We start from the raw sequence: 15,810 nt of genomic DNA, 5'->3' as shown, positions 1-15,810 counted from the left end.
GTGCCCCGGGGGCACTGGAAACAGCGCGATCCTCGCACTGCATACAAATACGACGACCCGGGTTGCGGCGGTGATTTGGGGCAATTATGAGAGTGCTTTTCACAGCGCTAGGGCCCCAGTCAACAGCCCGGGCTGCGGTGGTGATGTTCTTGCAAAAGCCCTGAAAAAGGGGAAGTACTTTACTCAGCAATAAATTAGGCACCAAGTGAAGCACCTCTCATGCTTCAGGGTCACGGCAGGGGTCAGGGGCCACAGCACCCTACACCTGGGGAGCAAAATGTTCAAGAAAAGGCCCACAGGCGGAGGGGCCCTAGCAACAGGCCGGCACAAGGGAAAGGCTGCAAGTGGCAAGTCCTTTACAGTGACCAAGCAGGTCACAGGTCAGCACATCAGCAGCAGTCCATGGCGGTCCCTTTTAAGTCCGTCCAGAATTTCTGTGTCCAGTTCCATGATGTTCAAAGAGTCTCCAAATTGTGAGGAAAATTCCCCTATACTTATACTCAGTCCTTGCAATGTTTTGCAATGGTAGGGAGAGGAGGTTCCAGCCAGTTACAACTGGTTCCGGGAGTGCCCCCTCTCTCCTTTCAGCACAGGCTCCAAACATCAGTGGGGGGTTAACGACCCTATTGTGTGAGGCCAGGGCACAGCCTTTACAAATGTAGGTGTGCCCTGTCTCTCCCTTCTCTCAGCCCAGGAAGACTATTCAGTATGTAGATGCACCTCAGTGACACCTCCACCCTCCCTGTGTACAGGCTGTCTGAAAAGTATGCACAAAGCCCCAACTGTTAGTCTTCCCAGACGTGGATTGTAGTCAAGCTGCAAAACACCAGAGTCATAAGCACAGATAAATGCACACTTTCTAGAAGTGGCATTTCTGTTATAGTAATAACAAATACACCCACACTAGTAAACAGCATTTATTATCACCATCACACCAAACACGCCTACTCTACCCCTCATAAATCAGGCAATACCCCTTATACATAAGGCAGGGCATTTCTAATGCAGTCCTATGAGAAGGCAGCACTCACAGCAGTGAGACACCAAGTTAGGCTGTTTGTCACTACCAGGACAGGCCACGCAACCTGGCACATGTCCTGCCTTTTTACATACATGGCACCCTGCCCATAGGGCTAGCTAGGGCGTACCTTAGGGGTGACATGTAGTAAAAAGGGAGTTCTGGGCCTGGCAAGTAAATTTAGATGCCTGGTCCCTGTTGCAGAAAACTGTGCATACAGACCCTGCACTAGCAGGCCTGAGACAGGTTTGAAAGTCTACTTCAGTGGGTGGCGCAAGCAGCGCTGCCGGCCCACTAGTAGTATTTAATTTACAGGCCCTGGGAATAGAGATACAACTGTACAAGGGACTTATAAGTAAATTAAATATGCCAATTAGGTATAAGCCAATCATACCAACTTTAGATGGGAGAGCACCTGCACTTTAGCACTGGTCAGCAGTGATAAAGTGCTCAGAGACCTAGAGCCAACAGCGAGAGGTCAGAAAAACCAGGAAGAAGGAGGCAAAAAGACTGGGGATGACCCTGCTTAAGGGAAAAAGTCCAACAATACTAATCTAATCAGAAAAAGACAGCTTGTTGACCTGAGATCCATTTTGTTATGTCTATGGTAATCACTGTTCGTATCTATAGCCTTGATCAAACCCTTGGCATTATTAAGTCGCTGGGTGAAACATGCGTTGCATACTCTTATACATACATGCAAGTTATTTGACTCAATAAAAATAATAGCATTATTCGTAGTGTTTGTCTGCTTAGCCAAACAAATACAGGAACGTGATATTTGAATTTAGGTTTGGATAGGGAGTTTAGCATATTTGTGTTGTGAAGACTAACCTGGACTGAAATAGGATGTCATGATGTATATTATCACTGGGCAGTGAATGTTTTATCGTCAGAAATCTACTTTTCATGTAGGTGATCTTTGGACTGGAAGACTTTCTGTTAGTTCGCGCAGAGTTTTCTTAAATTGTTTATATTTATGCCTTGGATAGAATGTCACTCTCTATGTATTTGAAAAGAAGCACAGCTTTGCTGCAGAGATGAAAGTAAGTCTGCTCTAAACTCAGAACTAAAGTAGAGCTGCCTGTTTTTCAGATGCGGATTAAACTGTGTTGATGTGCATGTTTCTGAAATCTCATACCTTAACCCAAAGGTTCATCTTATATATTTTAAAAATAAAAATGACTGACTCGCCAATAATGCCGGTGTGTTCAGTAATGAGAAATAATGTTTTTAATGTATTTGTGTTTTTAGGGAATATCAGCAAAAACTGTACAAGACTAGGTTGGTCGGAGATTTATCCAAATGTGCCAGATGCGTGTGGCTATGACGAGAATGTCACGTCTGAACACCAGGTAGGGATGATGCTCTTTTGTATAAGCATGTTACTTGTTTAATATTGTGGCACCAACGATTACGATCGTACAGCACCACATCGTACAACACATGTAAATGTGCTGAATTTTGGACATAATCTTTTACTGGGTTGTAGTTTAAATAATTGAAAATTACTTATATTAACAGTTGTTACGAGCAGAGTGACCCCTAGAGCATGGCTAGGATCTGAAGATTATGTGCTACTCACAGTGGAGCATTCTGAAGTTCAAATCACAAATACATTATTACAAATGTAACACATTCATAGTACTGGTTAATAAGCAGGAGCCATGGTTCCGTGGTAGGATTGTCTTGTTTTTTTGGGCGAACAAACCACACACTTGGTATCTCATATGTACGCATTGGCTTATGCCCCCATTACAAAGAGTTCATAGTTATTTCATCTAAATTCCCACTTATGGAAGTATTGATACTGTGGCTAAATGTAAACATTTTGATTTATTTTGGATTTTTTAAAAATAAATAAAAAATATTAATTTAACACATTTAAATATATCATATTTTTTATTCAAAATTAAGTTAATAGTGATGTAGCATTTCTATTTTTTACTTTTAAAATAAATTCATAAGATGAATTTACATTAATATTGTATATACATATATACACGTCCAGAGATACACAGCTCTGGAAGCACCAACAATGGTGAAAACTAAAGGCTTTTGGTGGAAATGGGGTTACTGTTTGAGAGGGGTGAATTGGCAGTCACTGTGAGCTGTTGATGCTGTAGTGCAAAGTGCAGATCACGTACTGCTGGACGTCGTTGATGGTCACTGTTGCGTGAAGAATCAGGCTGACTGTAACTTCACTTTGGCGGACAGCACGGTCAGCAAGATGTTGGATCAAACAAGCCTGTTCACATTTATGAAGAGCCCAAAACTTCAGAATTTCTCCTTTTCTTGAGGAGAGACATGAACTTATTCCACACCAAGCATCCAGGATCTGAGGGGCACCTCTCGGGGATCAAGAACTCACTCCTGAAGAGAAAGCAGGTGAAGGGCAAGTCCAGTTACACGTCCAGGCAGCAGGTCAGATGTGCAGTCACAAGGAGCCTCTGGAGCTTGTTATGTCTCTGTAGCTCAAAACAGGTTAGTCTGCTGACCCTTGCAGGCACTTCAGCCTGATATGAAGAATGTAGGTTCAGACTTCCTTCTCAGCAAGCAGGCCCCTGAGCAGCAGAGTAGCAGGGCTGCATAGTGGAAGTCCTTCTGGTAGCAGAACAGTACAGCAATCATTCTTCTGTATTATCAACAGGTCCTGAATTGTACTGAAGAGTTTAGTCTGTGGTCGATTACTTGGTGCCACCTTTGAAGCAGGAGAAGTTTCTAGAGTATTCCTTTTGAAATCCTTGAAGTTCCCTACCTCGCCTGTCCTGGCTCCAATCTGGCTGCATGAACAATACAGTGGTGGCAAGTACTTTGCATGAAGGTAGGGCACAGCCTATTCACTTGTTAGTAGGGCTGTGCCCAGCCCAGCTGCAACCACCATCCTGCCAGCTGAAGACCCATCCAGGCTTTTTTGTGTGGCTGTCTGGGAGGAATAAACGAAGTCAACTGCCAAATACACCCAGTCATGTAACTCAGGAACGGGCTGCATGCACCAAATGGTTATAGCGGGAAAATTCCAACTTTCTAAAAGTGTCACTTTCAAAATTGTAACTTAAAATCTGACTTCATCATTAAAGAGGATTCTTAATTGCAAATCCTCAGACACTGGCCATGAAAAGGTAACCTGTACCGAATCAAAAGTTAGCACTTATTAAATATATTAATGTTTCCTTAATGGGAGAAGTGCCCATAGTCCTAACACCAACAAGAATGAGATCAGAAAAAAAAGGAGGAGTAAGGTGAAATGGGGAAGACCACTTTCGGGGCTCAAATGTCTAATAGCTTTAACCTCAAGTGAGTGACTTCATACACTGCATTTATCACAATGCATCTGGATGAATTGTGTGCTGTCCCCTTTTTTGTTAGCGTTAGCAAAGTTTGACACATCTTCACAAAACGTTCCAAAAGATTGCTCTTCTTCGCCTAGTTCATACACAGAAAGTATTGGGGTAATCCATAAAGTGGGGGGCTGAGAAAAAAACTGTTTTCCATTCACAGCTACATCCCAAATGGCTGAATGGACTTTGAACAAATTTGGCAGAAAGCTAGAATTGGGTCCAAAGGGAGTGCTTTTTGTGATTTGGTGTAAATCTGGTTAGTAGCTTGTGAGTAATTAAGGCAAAAAAAAAAAAAATATCAAACTGTGGTGGTTCTGCAGACCTAACATCTCATGCTGCTATCTAATTGGTTGCCACCACATCAACAAGGATGTGGTGGTAGCCAATCTTAGGATTCAGGACAAACGATTTAAAGGGGCAAGGTAGAGATACCCTGACCCGGTAGCCCTGTTTCTATTTGTATTTTGCTGCAAATTCAAAGAGGATCAGCAAATCCAGTGCAAAATAAAAAAGGACAAGCTTCTGCGGTAGTACAGCCCCCCATCTTTAGAGGTGGTCCACAGCCCAAGGGATGGGCAAAGAATTATTTAGTAGTGGGGGTGCGTGGCCTCCCTCCACAAACCTCTTGGAAGCCCCGGGGACCCGACCACCGGGGACAATATCAATAGCAAGGGGAGGAGTGCATGCAGCCGCCCTCTTCAAGCCTCAATAGGCTTCAGAGACCCAATCGCCTGGGGCTGATATAACATTAAAGGGGGAGAGGTGTGTTGCCCCCTTTCCTGAGCCTCAGAAGGCCCGATGACCCCATCCCCTAGGGCTGAATTTCAATGATAAGGGGAGAGGGTGGGTGCCACTCTCATTGAACCTCAGTAGGCCCAGGAGACCCCATCGCCAGGGGCATTTCTTCAATTAAAGGGGAAAAGGGCACGGGCCCCTTCCCCAAGCCTGTAAAGGCCCTGGGGACCCCATCCCCTGGGGGCAGCACAAAAACTGTCTCCTGGGAGAACCAGCCCCAGACACAGTAGTTTCTCTGCCCACAAGAGCCCGAGCAGGGAAAAATATCTCTTCTAGGAATGCAGGCAGTGAAGACATGTCTAATCTCACTTGGCAGGAGATTTTACACTCTCCCACCAGGTAGGAGCAGACATTTGTCTCCGGGAGCAAACAAAAACAGCTGCTTCATCTAGCCGGATGCAATGCCGGCTCCTAGAGCACACAGGAGGGGTGCATGGTGTGAGCCGGTGGGGCCGCGGTGACCCTGAGGCTCCCCCTGCTGACCCAATATAATGTTTGATAGGTGCCCCGGGTGTGCACCAGGGACCTACCCAGAAGTATCTCAGGCCCCAAGGAATGTGGTTCCTGGGGTCAGTATTGGCTCAGGCTACCCCACACCCCTATAAGGCCACAGGGGATGGGGTCCCCTGGGCCTCTTTTGTTTAGGAGAAGGGGGCCTCACACCTGCCTCCCCTTTACAAATATATTTTGGCCCTGGGGATGGGGTCACAGTGACCACTATTGGCTCGGGGAGAGAGGCTGAGTACCCCATCCTCTTAATTAGAATATTTCCCCTGGAGATGAAGTCCCCTAGGCCCTTTGTGGCTCAGGGAGGGGGCCATGTGCCCCCTTCTCCTTAACAAATATGTTGTAGCCCCGGGGGATGGGATCCTCAGGAGCCTTTTTGTGGCTTGGGGGACACACACCACACCCTCAACCTCAACAAATCTGTTTTGGCCCCAGGGGATGGGACTTCCTGGGCTCTTGGAGGCTTTCTGAGGTGGACCGTGCACCTCCCTCCACTTAATTAAAAAAATCCCTGGTGGATGGGGTTGCCCGGGCCCATATTGGCTCGGGGAAAGAGGCAGCATGCCCTCCTCCCCTTAATGAAAAAACACAAAGTCCCTGGGTCCCAAAGTGCCTTGGGGAGGGAAGCTTTACATATAGTAATAAAATATTACTTTACGTTAAAAAACCCTGGAAATTCACTGACAAAAACTGAAAAACAAAGGTTAAAGTAATGTTAAAAGTAGGTGAAAATTTCAGTGACAACCTAACATTTTAAACCAACAAAACTACTGAAATTCATTAGTTATGGTAACCATAACTCACGCCTTAATGTAACTATATCTCAAGCCTTTGTTATGTACTGCTACTTTCTCTACATATTAAATCATTCCTGACCTTTTCCATGTCATCATTGACAATATCACTGTAACATTTGCAATACAATTATTGATGAGAAAACGGTGCATCACAGGGGTACACATTTTAGTTACCTTAATGCACAAATTAAAGTGATTTGAGTTAACTACAGCTGGTGAATTTCAGTCTTTTGTATGTTTAAAACATTAGTTTGTCACTGCAAATTCTCACCTAAATATGTTACTTTAACCTTTGTTTTATTAGTAACTATAGAGCTGAGCAGCAATATAACATCGATTGATTTATTATAAATGTTTTGCTTATTATCAAAGCCTAGTAATATGAATAAAAAGGGACTGCTAAATACAAGATTTATTTTTAGAATAATATACTCGAGTATCAAACTAAGAGAAGTAACTGTAAGAATACAAAGTTTGACTGTAATGTTTGTGCACTGAAATAGTTTGAAGTTTGCAGTGTTCTTCACAACTGTCAATACATTAATTTAGAAACTGTAACACTGCAGAGCACTTGGTGTTCATGAAGGGCAGTCCAAAAGCGACTGGCATCATCTCTTTTGTCCGAATTGTTCGTTGTAAGTTTCACTAATTGCCAAAGGGCAGGCAGGTACTTCTTACTTTGTATGTAACTGGCATGGAGCTCTATAAAAACAAACATAGTAATCAAGTCATCGAGGTTGGCTCTTTATATCGTGGAAAATACCCCCTTGCTTAACACATTTTAATTTCTGTCCAGGCAGGAGTGTGCTTCCTTGCACTGCTATGTAACTAAAATTACGATTTACTAAATGAAGGCTAACATTAACTGAATTATTAAGGTGGTCTTGCGTCCAGTATAAAGCGTCCCTTTTACATTTAATTTTCTTCCAAGGCGGGTGCTTCCTTTACTCTTTAAATAAATTGCTCACTGTGTTCCAAGTCTCACCTTTTTATCTGTAGCCACTCTGTAGTAATATTTCTCAATCTACTGCTCTGACTTTCAAGCTAATATTATATTAAAGCAATGCATCTCGATTAATTTAATTGCATTGCATGCGAAGAGGCCAAGTGGACGTTACACATCACAACATTTTAACTGAATTGTAATATGGCCTTATTTTAGGATTTTGTTGCTATTGTAATTAGTCTATTTGTTTTATCGCTGCATTCCTATTGAAATTGTTCTAGTTCTCTGATCACCAAGAAAATGCATTCTATGGTATGATATTGCATCCTAGTGTTTAAGTACAGAGATAGTCACAAATACATAAATATGCAAGTATTTTCGAAGGAGACTGCACCAAGAGAGACCCTAAAGTGGGAGAAACATTAGAGGGGATTAGGCTAGTGCACCCAAACAGCACGCATTTGACTTTATTGTAAATGGTGAATTATTCAATGTCGACTTCAGCTCTCAATGGAGTTTTGGCCCATGCAAGGGCTACAGACAAAATGTGAAGGAAGGAAAGTATCTGATTGGGGAATAGGAGACATTATTCTTATCCTGTGGGTAATTTTGGTCTTGTTGCAAAGACAGTAGGACTAAGAGTGAGACACTTTTTAATGGCACTTTTGTCGTAATGCACAGGCAATAAGAGTGCTTCAGAGTTAACTCAGTGCACTGATCGAGTGCAATTATTGATTGGACAGGAAAGGAACAAAATCAAAACTGCATCCCCATGGCAGTATCAGGACTACATAAAACCATATTGTTATGTGTACTTGTAAAGCACACTATCACCGTGAGGGTATCCTGGTCCTGAGTAGGTGTGTGTGTCTAGCCCTACCTATAATAATTTGATTAATACAGTAATCTACACTAGAAGCATGAAAATTCCAGAGAATCTGAAGAAGCCCTAACTGACATGATTCACCTTTATGGGATGTTTTTCTTATGTAAACCCCAACACTGTGGCACCAGACTCAGAACTGGGTTTTGATATCACCACACAGGTGAAAAGAAAGATAAGCATGACAAATTAGCAGTAAGAAAAAGCTCATTATGCAATTAGATCTGTTTTTAAGAAATAGGAAATCGGAGGATACAGTAATTTGTAATGAAGCAGGGTTTATGCTGCACCAGACACAGGGGTAACTTTCTAGTGCCCAAAACAGAGAATACCGCAGGACTCTATTACATGGTATACATCTTGCAGGTGATTGGAAGAGTCACTGCTTGAATGTGCACTGTCAAAGTTCTGCACAACCACACTCTGATGAAAGTGCATTCTTGGTACCATCACTGGCATTGTGCTCAGCATGTGGCCCTTCCACATAGTGTGAGGCAAGAAGCCTTCACAAGATTCTAATAGGGGCTGCCATTAGGCTTTCCAAAGTGCTCTCCATAGGTGACCCGAAAAAGAGGCTTTCGGCAGAGGTATCAGCCCCCACCCAAGATTACTTTGGAAAAGTCCAGATATCCCACTGATCCCTTCCTCAGGTGATCCAGGAAGATCTCCTATTCCAGTAACAATTCTCCACTCTCAGCAACCTCATTTTATAGACTCCTCCAAGAAGGTCTAGAAAGTGCATTTGCTAAGGGAACAATGCTGTCCTTCTATTCTCTTGGAGCATACACAGCAATGATCAATATGAATCTTGTGACTGGCTTGGGGATTATCATTTGGATGTAAAGGCACTCGATCGAATGGAAATGTCTTTTGCATAGTGACGGATGTGCACCCCTGCACTGCGTGCCCGAACTGCAATGATATCTGGATCCCTGGTGCGGATTTTCAGTCATGGGTGAACACGGATCATGCATGAGGCCCATAATCTAGTTGTATCTAAGAGATTGTGAACTTGTTGGACCGAGACGGGCCCCCAGAGAACTAACCTTTTATGGATAAAGGACTAGATGCTAGGTCACACAAGCGCCATGGTGGCAGCATACTGAGTTTTACTAATGATCATCAGTAGCGTGAACAGGCCTTTTTCCTTGTGTCATTGATGGGGGAGGCAACTGGACCACTTTTGTAAAGTTCCACTGTTCTATGTTTAAATCACCCTTGGCCTATATTGTGTTAGTAGGGAGCACAGTGCAGCACACATGTGTATGCATGTGTGCTGTGATGAATATGTGCCTGCGAGTGGTACAATACATGGATGCCTGTGGGTTCCATAGTTGTAACCCAGGGCCTAGGAAAGGCATGTGAAGGAGCCCCCAGACGGATTTCTGTATTGCTACATTCTTGAGAACTGTGTGGCGGACACAATGGTGGAAAGAAGAGCCAGGTACAACCAGGCACTTAAATGGGCTCTTTGATTCTGGAAAGGTCAGTAGTCAGTGGGGCCTGGGCACACCTCAGGAAGTGGATGGGGCTGATAAGAGAATCATGAAGAGGAGGGCTGGAGGTCTTTGTTACCTTTTGTTAGGCACATATTAGTAAGACTGACATTAGGTCTGATCCACAAGTATTTCTCATGTACTGTGTTGTGGGGCTATCTGTATTGGAGCTACCCCTACTGTGACAGACTGCTTCCTGGGCAAAGGACAGGACAGAGGAGTGGGCACAACAAAAGAGGCATCCCCACAATGCTAACTTTAAAGCTAACTTTGTCTGTGTGGATTTGGAAAAAAAGGGGGGCTTTGTTCTCCCAAATCGTCAACCATCAAACGTGGAGAAGCTCAGTGACACTCCTGCCTTGTGCGACCAGGAATGGGGATTAAGGCCTGCCAGTCAACCATCTGGGAGAGGACACATCACTGAGGGCACTCAAGATCACCTGTCCTGAAGCCTGGAGCATCAACATTTGCCTGCCTGCCAACACCAGAGGACTCTATGAAGGAAGAGAGTGTCTGGAGAATGTGAGGTCCAGTGGAGGATACTCGTGAGATGATCCTTGGAGCAGTGTGTGAGAAAATCGCTCTTGCATTGATCAGTCATCAAACCATCAGCTGAGAAAAGACAGAAAACCCTGAATGCCAGAGGGGGCTGCTGTGAGGATATCGAGGGGCACATTTCAACAGATATTTTATGCAAGCAGAAGCCTATTAAATTTTATTTTACTTACAATCTTATCTAAAATATGAAAATTCTTGGTACTTGTGAATCAGTCCTTATATGCAATTGGTATCAAAGCACCGTGTACCCAATAATAGACCACCCCACTCCAGCCCCTATCCCTCACCGCTTCCTTCACACATGCCAAGGGCAAAAAATCCAAAGACTGGAAAACAGTCCAGTTTCTTTGGGTAGGGTAAACTTTGCCTCAGAGAAGGCAAAATTACCTCAGCAGACAAAATTTCATGGGCAAATCACAACGTTATCGCTATTTTTCCACATTCAATGTTAAAACAGCTTGCCAATAAAATTGTTGCTATTTTGCTTTTGATTTGGAACTGGCTCACTAACAAAAAACCTAATGCTTTCCCGGGGGACATCTGTAACCCTTGTGTCATTATCAATGGTTCCTTGTTTAAGTATGGCATTTAGATACTGATTTGTGAAGAAAATGCAAGATCACTCTGTTATTTTTCTTTTCCCTGCTTTCCAGGAAAAAACATTTAGACATGACATTTAAGATACTAAAGACAATTGTGTACAGTACTTTAGTAGCTCCCACTGTTGCACAAAAGGTTGAACCAACCTAACTTCACTTAAAGAGCAAATACAATTTACATCCATCAGTAGCAGCCAGCCAGCTGTGTCTTTCAAAATGATGCGCACATTGTGCTGCAATGGAATTTCTGTTTTGAATTCAATTATTTTAAAAATAAAAAATAAATAAAAGCCTTTTAAATGACGTGATGAAAGGGTCTGTCAATACGTTTCCAGAAATAGGCAACATATTTTTAAATCTGACCCATTTTACTTCAGGTAGTTAGGCATGCACACAATGTTTGGTTTTTATGATATCTTCACAAAGAGGCATGTGGCATCCTGGTTAAAACCTGTTAATGTGAGGAACTGCTTCTTTGTGGCTCTTTTCTATTATTCAAACTTGGTCAATTAATATGATCAAATATTCATAATGTAATAAATAATAATTAATCATACAATACTGGAAACATTAAAACTGTGATCACACAGGGTTTTTAAATGGTTAGATATTAGTATTTTAGACTACAGGAACACAATTTAATGATGGACAAAACTTTGCACAAAGCACAGCCAATCTGACTCCTGGTAGTCCTGAATACACTACTTTAAAATCACCCTACACTTGTGGAGAGTTAAAATGCAATTATCAGGTTTTCTTTTACATTTTGTATGAGTTAGCTAACGTTCTTTCATCTCTGTAGTCAGATATAGTGCTCTTTATTGCTGTACCACTGATCATTACCCCTTTTTCAAAGCCACTGTTATATCCACTAATAAAGATTGTCTGTGACATCACACTTCAATAATGTATTGTCCCGCTCCCAAACCGTTCTTCAAGCTCCAACCCAGCACTTTTTTAGGAAATTCCTCTTAAGCCTTCTTTTCAGAAGTTATGTTTGCTCCTTTGGCTCATCTCCATAACCAGTGCCAAGCGACCTTTCAAATTTATGCTGTTGGTAGACAAATCAATTTTGATTGGCTAACAGGTTTGAGAGAGCATAACCTGGCTGCACAATTACATCTCTTCAAACATTAAATGAAGATGTGGTTGTTTTCTGCTTAATGTAAGAAATGTTTTCATTTAAACGTGGTGCACTATGAGACATATGAGTAAGGTGCACAAATGAATGTAATGATTCATGTATGCCATATTTTATCATTGTTTGAAAGAATGTTTATGTTATAGTATTTTAGAAATATTATTCTTTATAATTATTGTATATTTGACATAAGAGACGTACAGAATTTATTTAACATGAAAGTGTATTTGTGCTTAATTAGCCAGAGTGAAGGCCCATATATATATTTCTGTGTTCTAACCTTCATGTGAAGTTTGCTTTTTTAATCTTTTTCTAAAGCTGCAAGTGTCAGGATCTGAGACCAAGTTAATGGGGAGCTTGTTGTTTGGGAAGATAAGAAAAGGCCGGAGGAACGCTTATTGAGGATGGGAGGAGTATCCTGAGTGGGCAACTGTAACTCTTGTGAAATTCCAAAGTGCAAGGGTGTACCAAGGTTGATGTTGAAAACTTCAGAAGGCCCAAATGTCAATTAACAACTTGTTATTTGTGATTATGTTTTTGAATTGGGAAAGGTACTTGCCTATGATATCACTCTTGGAACAATCAAGATATACGTGTGGTTTAGTTAGTGTCAAGAGTCAGATCTTCTGCCTTTAGCTGAGAGCAGATCACACTGAAATACATCTCTGGAACTTTTAGTAATATGTGGCTTCATGCCACCATACCTCTCTTGATGAAAACTTCTACAGAAGTTCTGTCATGCTGACTATTTTCCTGAACCCATAGATAGTAGCCAAGTTAGAATTTTAGATCAAACAGTTAGTCAGGAAAGCTTGGAATCAAACTCAATGCATCAATTGATTTTCTTTATTTTCTGCATTATCGCTATTGAATTAGTGGCCTTTTACATGTTAGTCAAATTTCATATTGTGTGTTGTTTTGATTCTCCTTTGGTTATTCTGTACATTTATACTATGATTTTCAGACTCATTTATGTAAGTTTGACTTCTGAAATAAAGCCTTTTGAACTCTAATTTGGTCTCTGGAATTGAATGTGTGACCATCAAGGTACACTGAAATGAATTTGAATAATTTGATGCATTGTTTCCTCACCCAATAAAACAGAGAAGAAAAATTCATTGGGCCTTGGATTTAGAAATAGGGCCCAGTGCTGGATCAGGCAAAATAACCCAACAACATCAGTTTACATAACATATGTATTTGCAAAGTTCATCCCTCTGGATGTCCTGCACTGAAAAATTGGTGTTCATTGCTACCCGTCTCAGTGGTATTCATTTTATTAACCTCTTGCAGGATGAAATGTTGAGTGGAAGTCTGAGTTTTTAACCTGCAGTTATGAAGTGTAACACAGATTTCAGGAGTGTTTGCATTAGGCTACTGAGTGACAAGATCTGGTCAATTTGTGCCAGAGCCATGTTTTTATATATTTAGCTGGATGAAGCTGCTAGTGCATGAATACAACCAGATCTGAGATCTTAGTAACAGGGGTGAAGGATGAACAAGTTTGATTCATGCCATATAGCTGGCCTTCAAGCCGCAGAAACCCACCCTCCACCCCACAAGAAATAAGGAATCTTGGAACTCTTTACAATGCTGACCTCTTTTACTCACCTAGGTCAATGTTGTGGCAAAGGAGGTAAACATACAGCTCTTTCTCCTCCTCTGTAAAATTCGCCCACTCCTCCCTATGAACCATAGAATCAAGCTGACTAAAAAAACAGCATCCTGACACATCTTGACTACTGTAGCATGGTCTATTCCAGCCACCCCAAAACGCTCATTGACAGACTCCAAAATCTTCAGAACCAGAAGCCAGACTGCGCCTCAGCGTTCATAAGTGGGACGACTTCGAACCCATCCTCAAAGCACTCTATTGGTTTCCTGTCTAGACCAGGGCCACATCGAAGGTCTTGTGCCTTGTCCATAAAGCAAACTGATGCAAAAGCCTCGCATATTTTCAGAAACTTGCACATCACTGTAAACCAACCACAGCCATTTGCTCAATGTCTACCCATCAGACAAATCAGTAATTGTTCAAAAGGATGAAACATTGAAGAACATCACTGAATGCAAAAGGACCTTGAGTCTTGATTGTTTTTGGCCCAAATCTGAGATCCAGCTCAACCTAAGTGTGTTTCAGGAATCCCTATAAAAATGAGCTGTTCAGACTTGCCTGTAACCAAATCAACACAGCTCAAGAGTTGTGACTGAAGAATTTCAGACATATTACTTATTTGTCTGTCTGCAATTCCTTTAAACACCGCCAGGCCCTCTGAAATAACCAAAAGGAGACACATAGGGTGAGATTTACAAGGCCCTATCGTCACCGAAGCGTCACTTTTTGCGACGCTCCAGTGGCGCTCACCACTGCTCCATATTTACAAGGAGGTTTGATGCCATTTTTTTTACTCTTTGCCATTGCAGCCTTTGTGTGCAGTTCAAACTACCATTTCGACCTGACAAAGGAAATGTTTCGGAAGAACTTCGGGCCTCCTCAGGTCTCCCAGACCCAAGATGCACAGTCAATGAAAATGAAATGATGCACTCAGCAAGTTTCAGTACTTTCTTCCTTGTAAGCCTTTTTAATCCATAGGTTAACATTTGAAACGTAGGCCTTCATTATTCCAAGTTTCAACTTGTAGGTTTCACGGAGATGCCTGTCCAGGCTTTTCTCAAAACACATGGCAGTTCACCATTCCTCATAATTTGACGTAGGATATATATGGACCCAATGCATTTCGGGCAAACTGCCCTTCCTCGGGGGTAACTATGCTGAAAACATACACATAAGAACAAACAGTGCCTGAAAACATTATCAAACATGCTGAAACAAACTTATGTGTGAATTGTATCACTACATGTAAAAGATAAAACTAGGCAGAATCCTAAAATTAACCCACCAATTAATACAACTGCTAGTTAAAACAACTACATGAGTGAAAAGTGACCGTTTAAAACTAGTATTATGAAAACTAACCTAGGTGATTCATACAAAGGAATTATAGCTCATATAAATTGCATCAGATAATAAATATTGTGTCCTCGTTAAACTGAACAGCGTGCTCCAGCGAGAAAACACAACAGAGTCATCCACTGAGAGTGCATGTAGACCCCATTACATTGCAACTGAAAACCAAATAATTATTTTAAAACTATTGTTAGCCAGTAACTGAAAAAAACAGGTTTACCTGCAACAGTGAACCAGATCGCAATGATCCAACCCATTGTTGAATACTCTATTTGAGAAACACAGGTGTAGCTGATGCTTCAAATTTTACCATGTGATTAAACCATATCACATGACCCCCAGACACCCCAGTGAAATAAAAATAAATGAAATACTATAAACACCGTGAGAAAGACAATGGAAATCAAATGAACAGATGACATCTGAGAAAAAGAAAAAGAGACACATGAAAAACAATTACTGCAATATAGCCAACAAAAATCAAAGAACCAAACCATTAAAGAAAAGAAGGAAAAATCCACACATTCCAGGGTTGCATGCCGCTACATGATCTTTGAGCATCCTAAAATCTAAGAATTTTTAAACCTGGTGTGCACCCTACCACTGTCTACAAACTAAACCCTTTGCCAGACCCAAACCTTCCTATTTTATACATATAGGTCACCGCTAGGGTAGTCCCTGGACAGCCCAGGGGGCAGGGTGCAATGCATGACATGCACTTTTAAGCTGTACATGTAGGTTTAAGCTTTACCTGTCCTGGT

General features: G+C 41.8%; 1 protein-coding gene across 1 annotated transcript in view; it reads left to right on the top strand.

Annotated features, from left to right (window-relative positions):
• VIPR2 (vasoactive intestinal peptide receptor 2) overlaps positions 1–15,810 on the top strand; it is an 880,953-nt gene that overhangs the window by 401,612 nt on the left and 463,531 nt on the right. The window contains exon 4 of the mRNA XM_069211169.1: positions 2,273–2,373. Within this exon, the coding sequence (XP_069067270.1) occupies positions 2,273–2,373 (101 nt within the window). The remainder of the gene's footprint in view (positions 1–2,272; positions 2,374–15,810) is intronic.

This window comes from Pleurodeles waltl, chromosome 10 (genome assembly GCF_031143425.1).
Source record: "Pleurodeles waltl isolate 20211129_DDA chromosome 10, aPleWal1.hap1.20221129, whole genome shotgun sequence".
Classification (NCBI taxonomy): domain Eukaryota; kingdom Metazoa; phylum Chordata; class Amphibia; order Caudata; family Salamandridae; genus Pleurodeles; species Pleurodeles waltl.
This window is presented reverse-complemented; position numbering and strand designations above follow the sequence as displayed.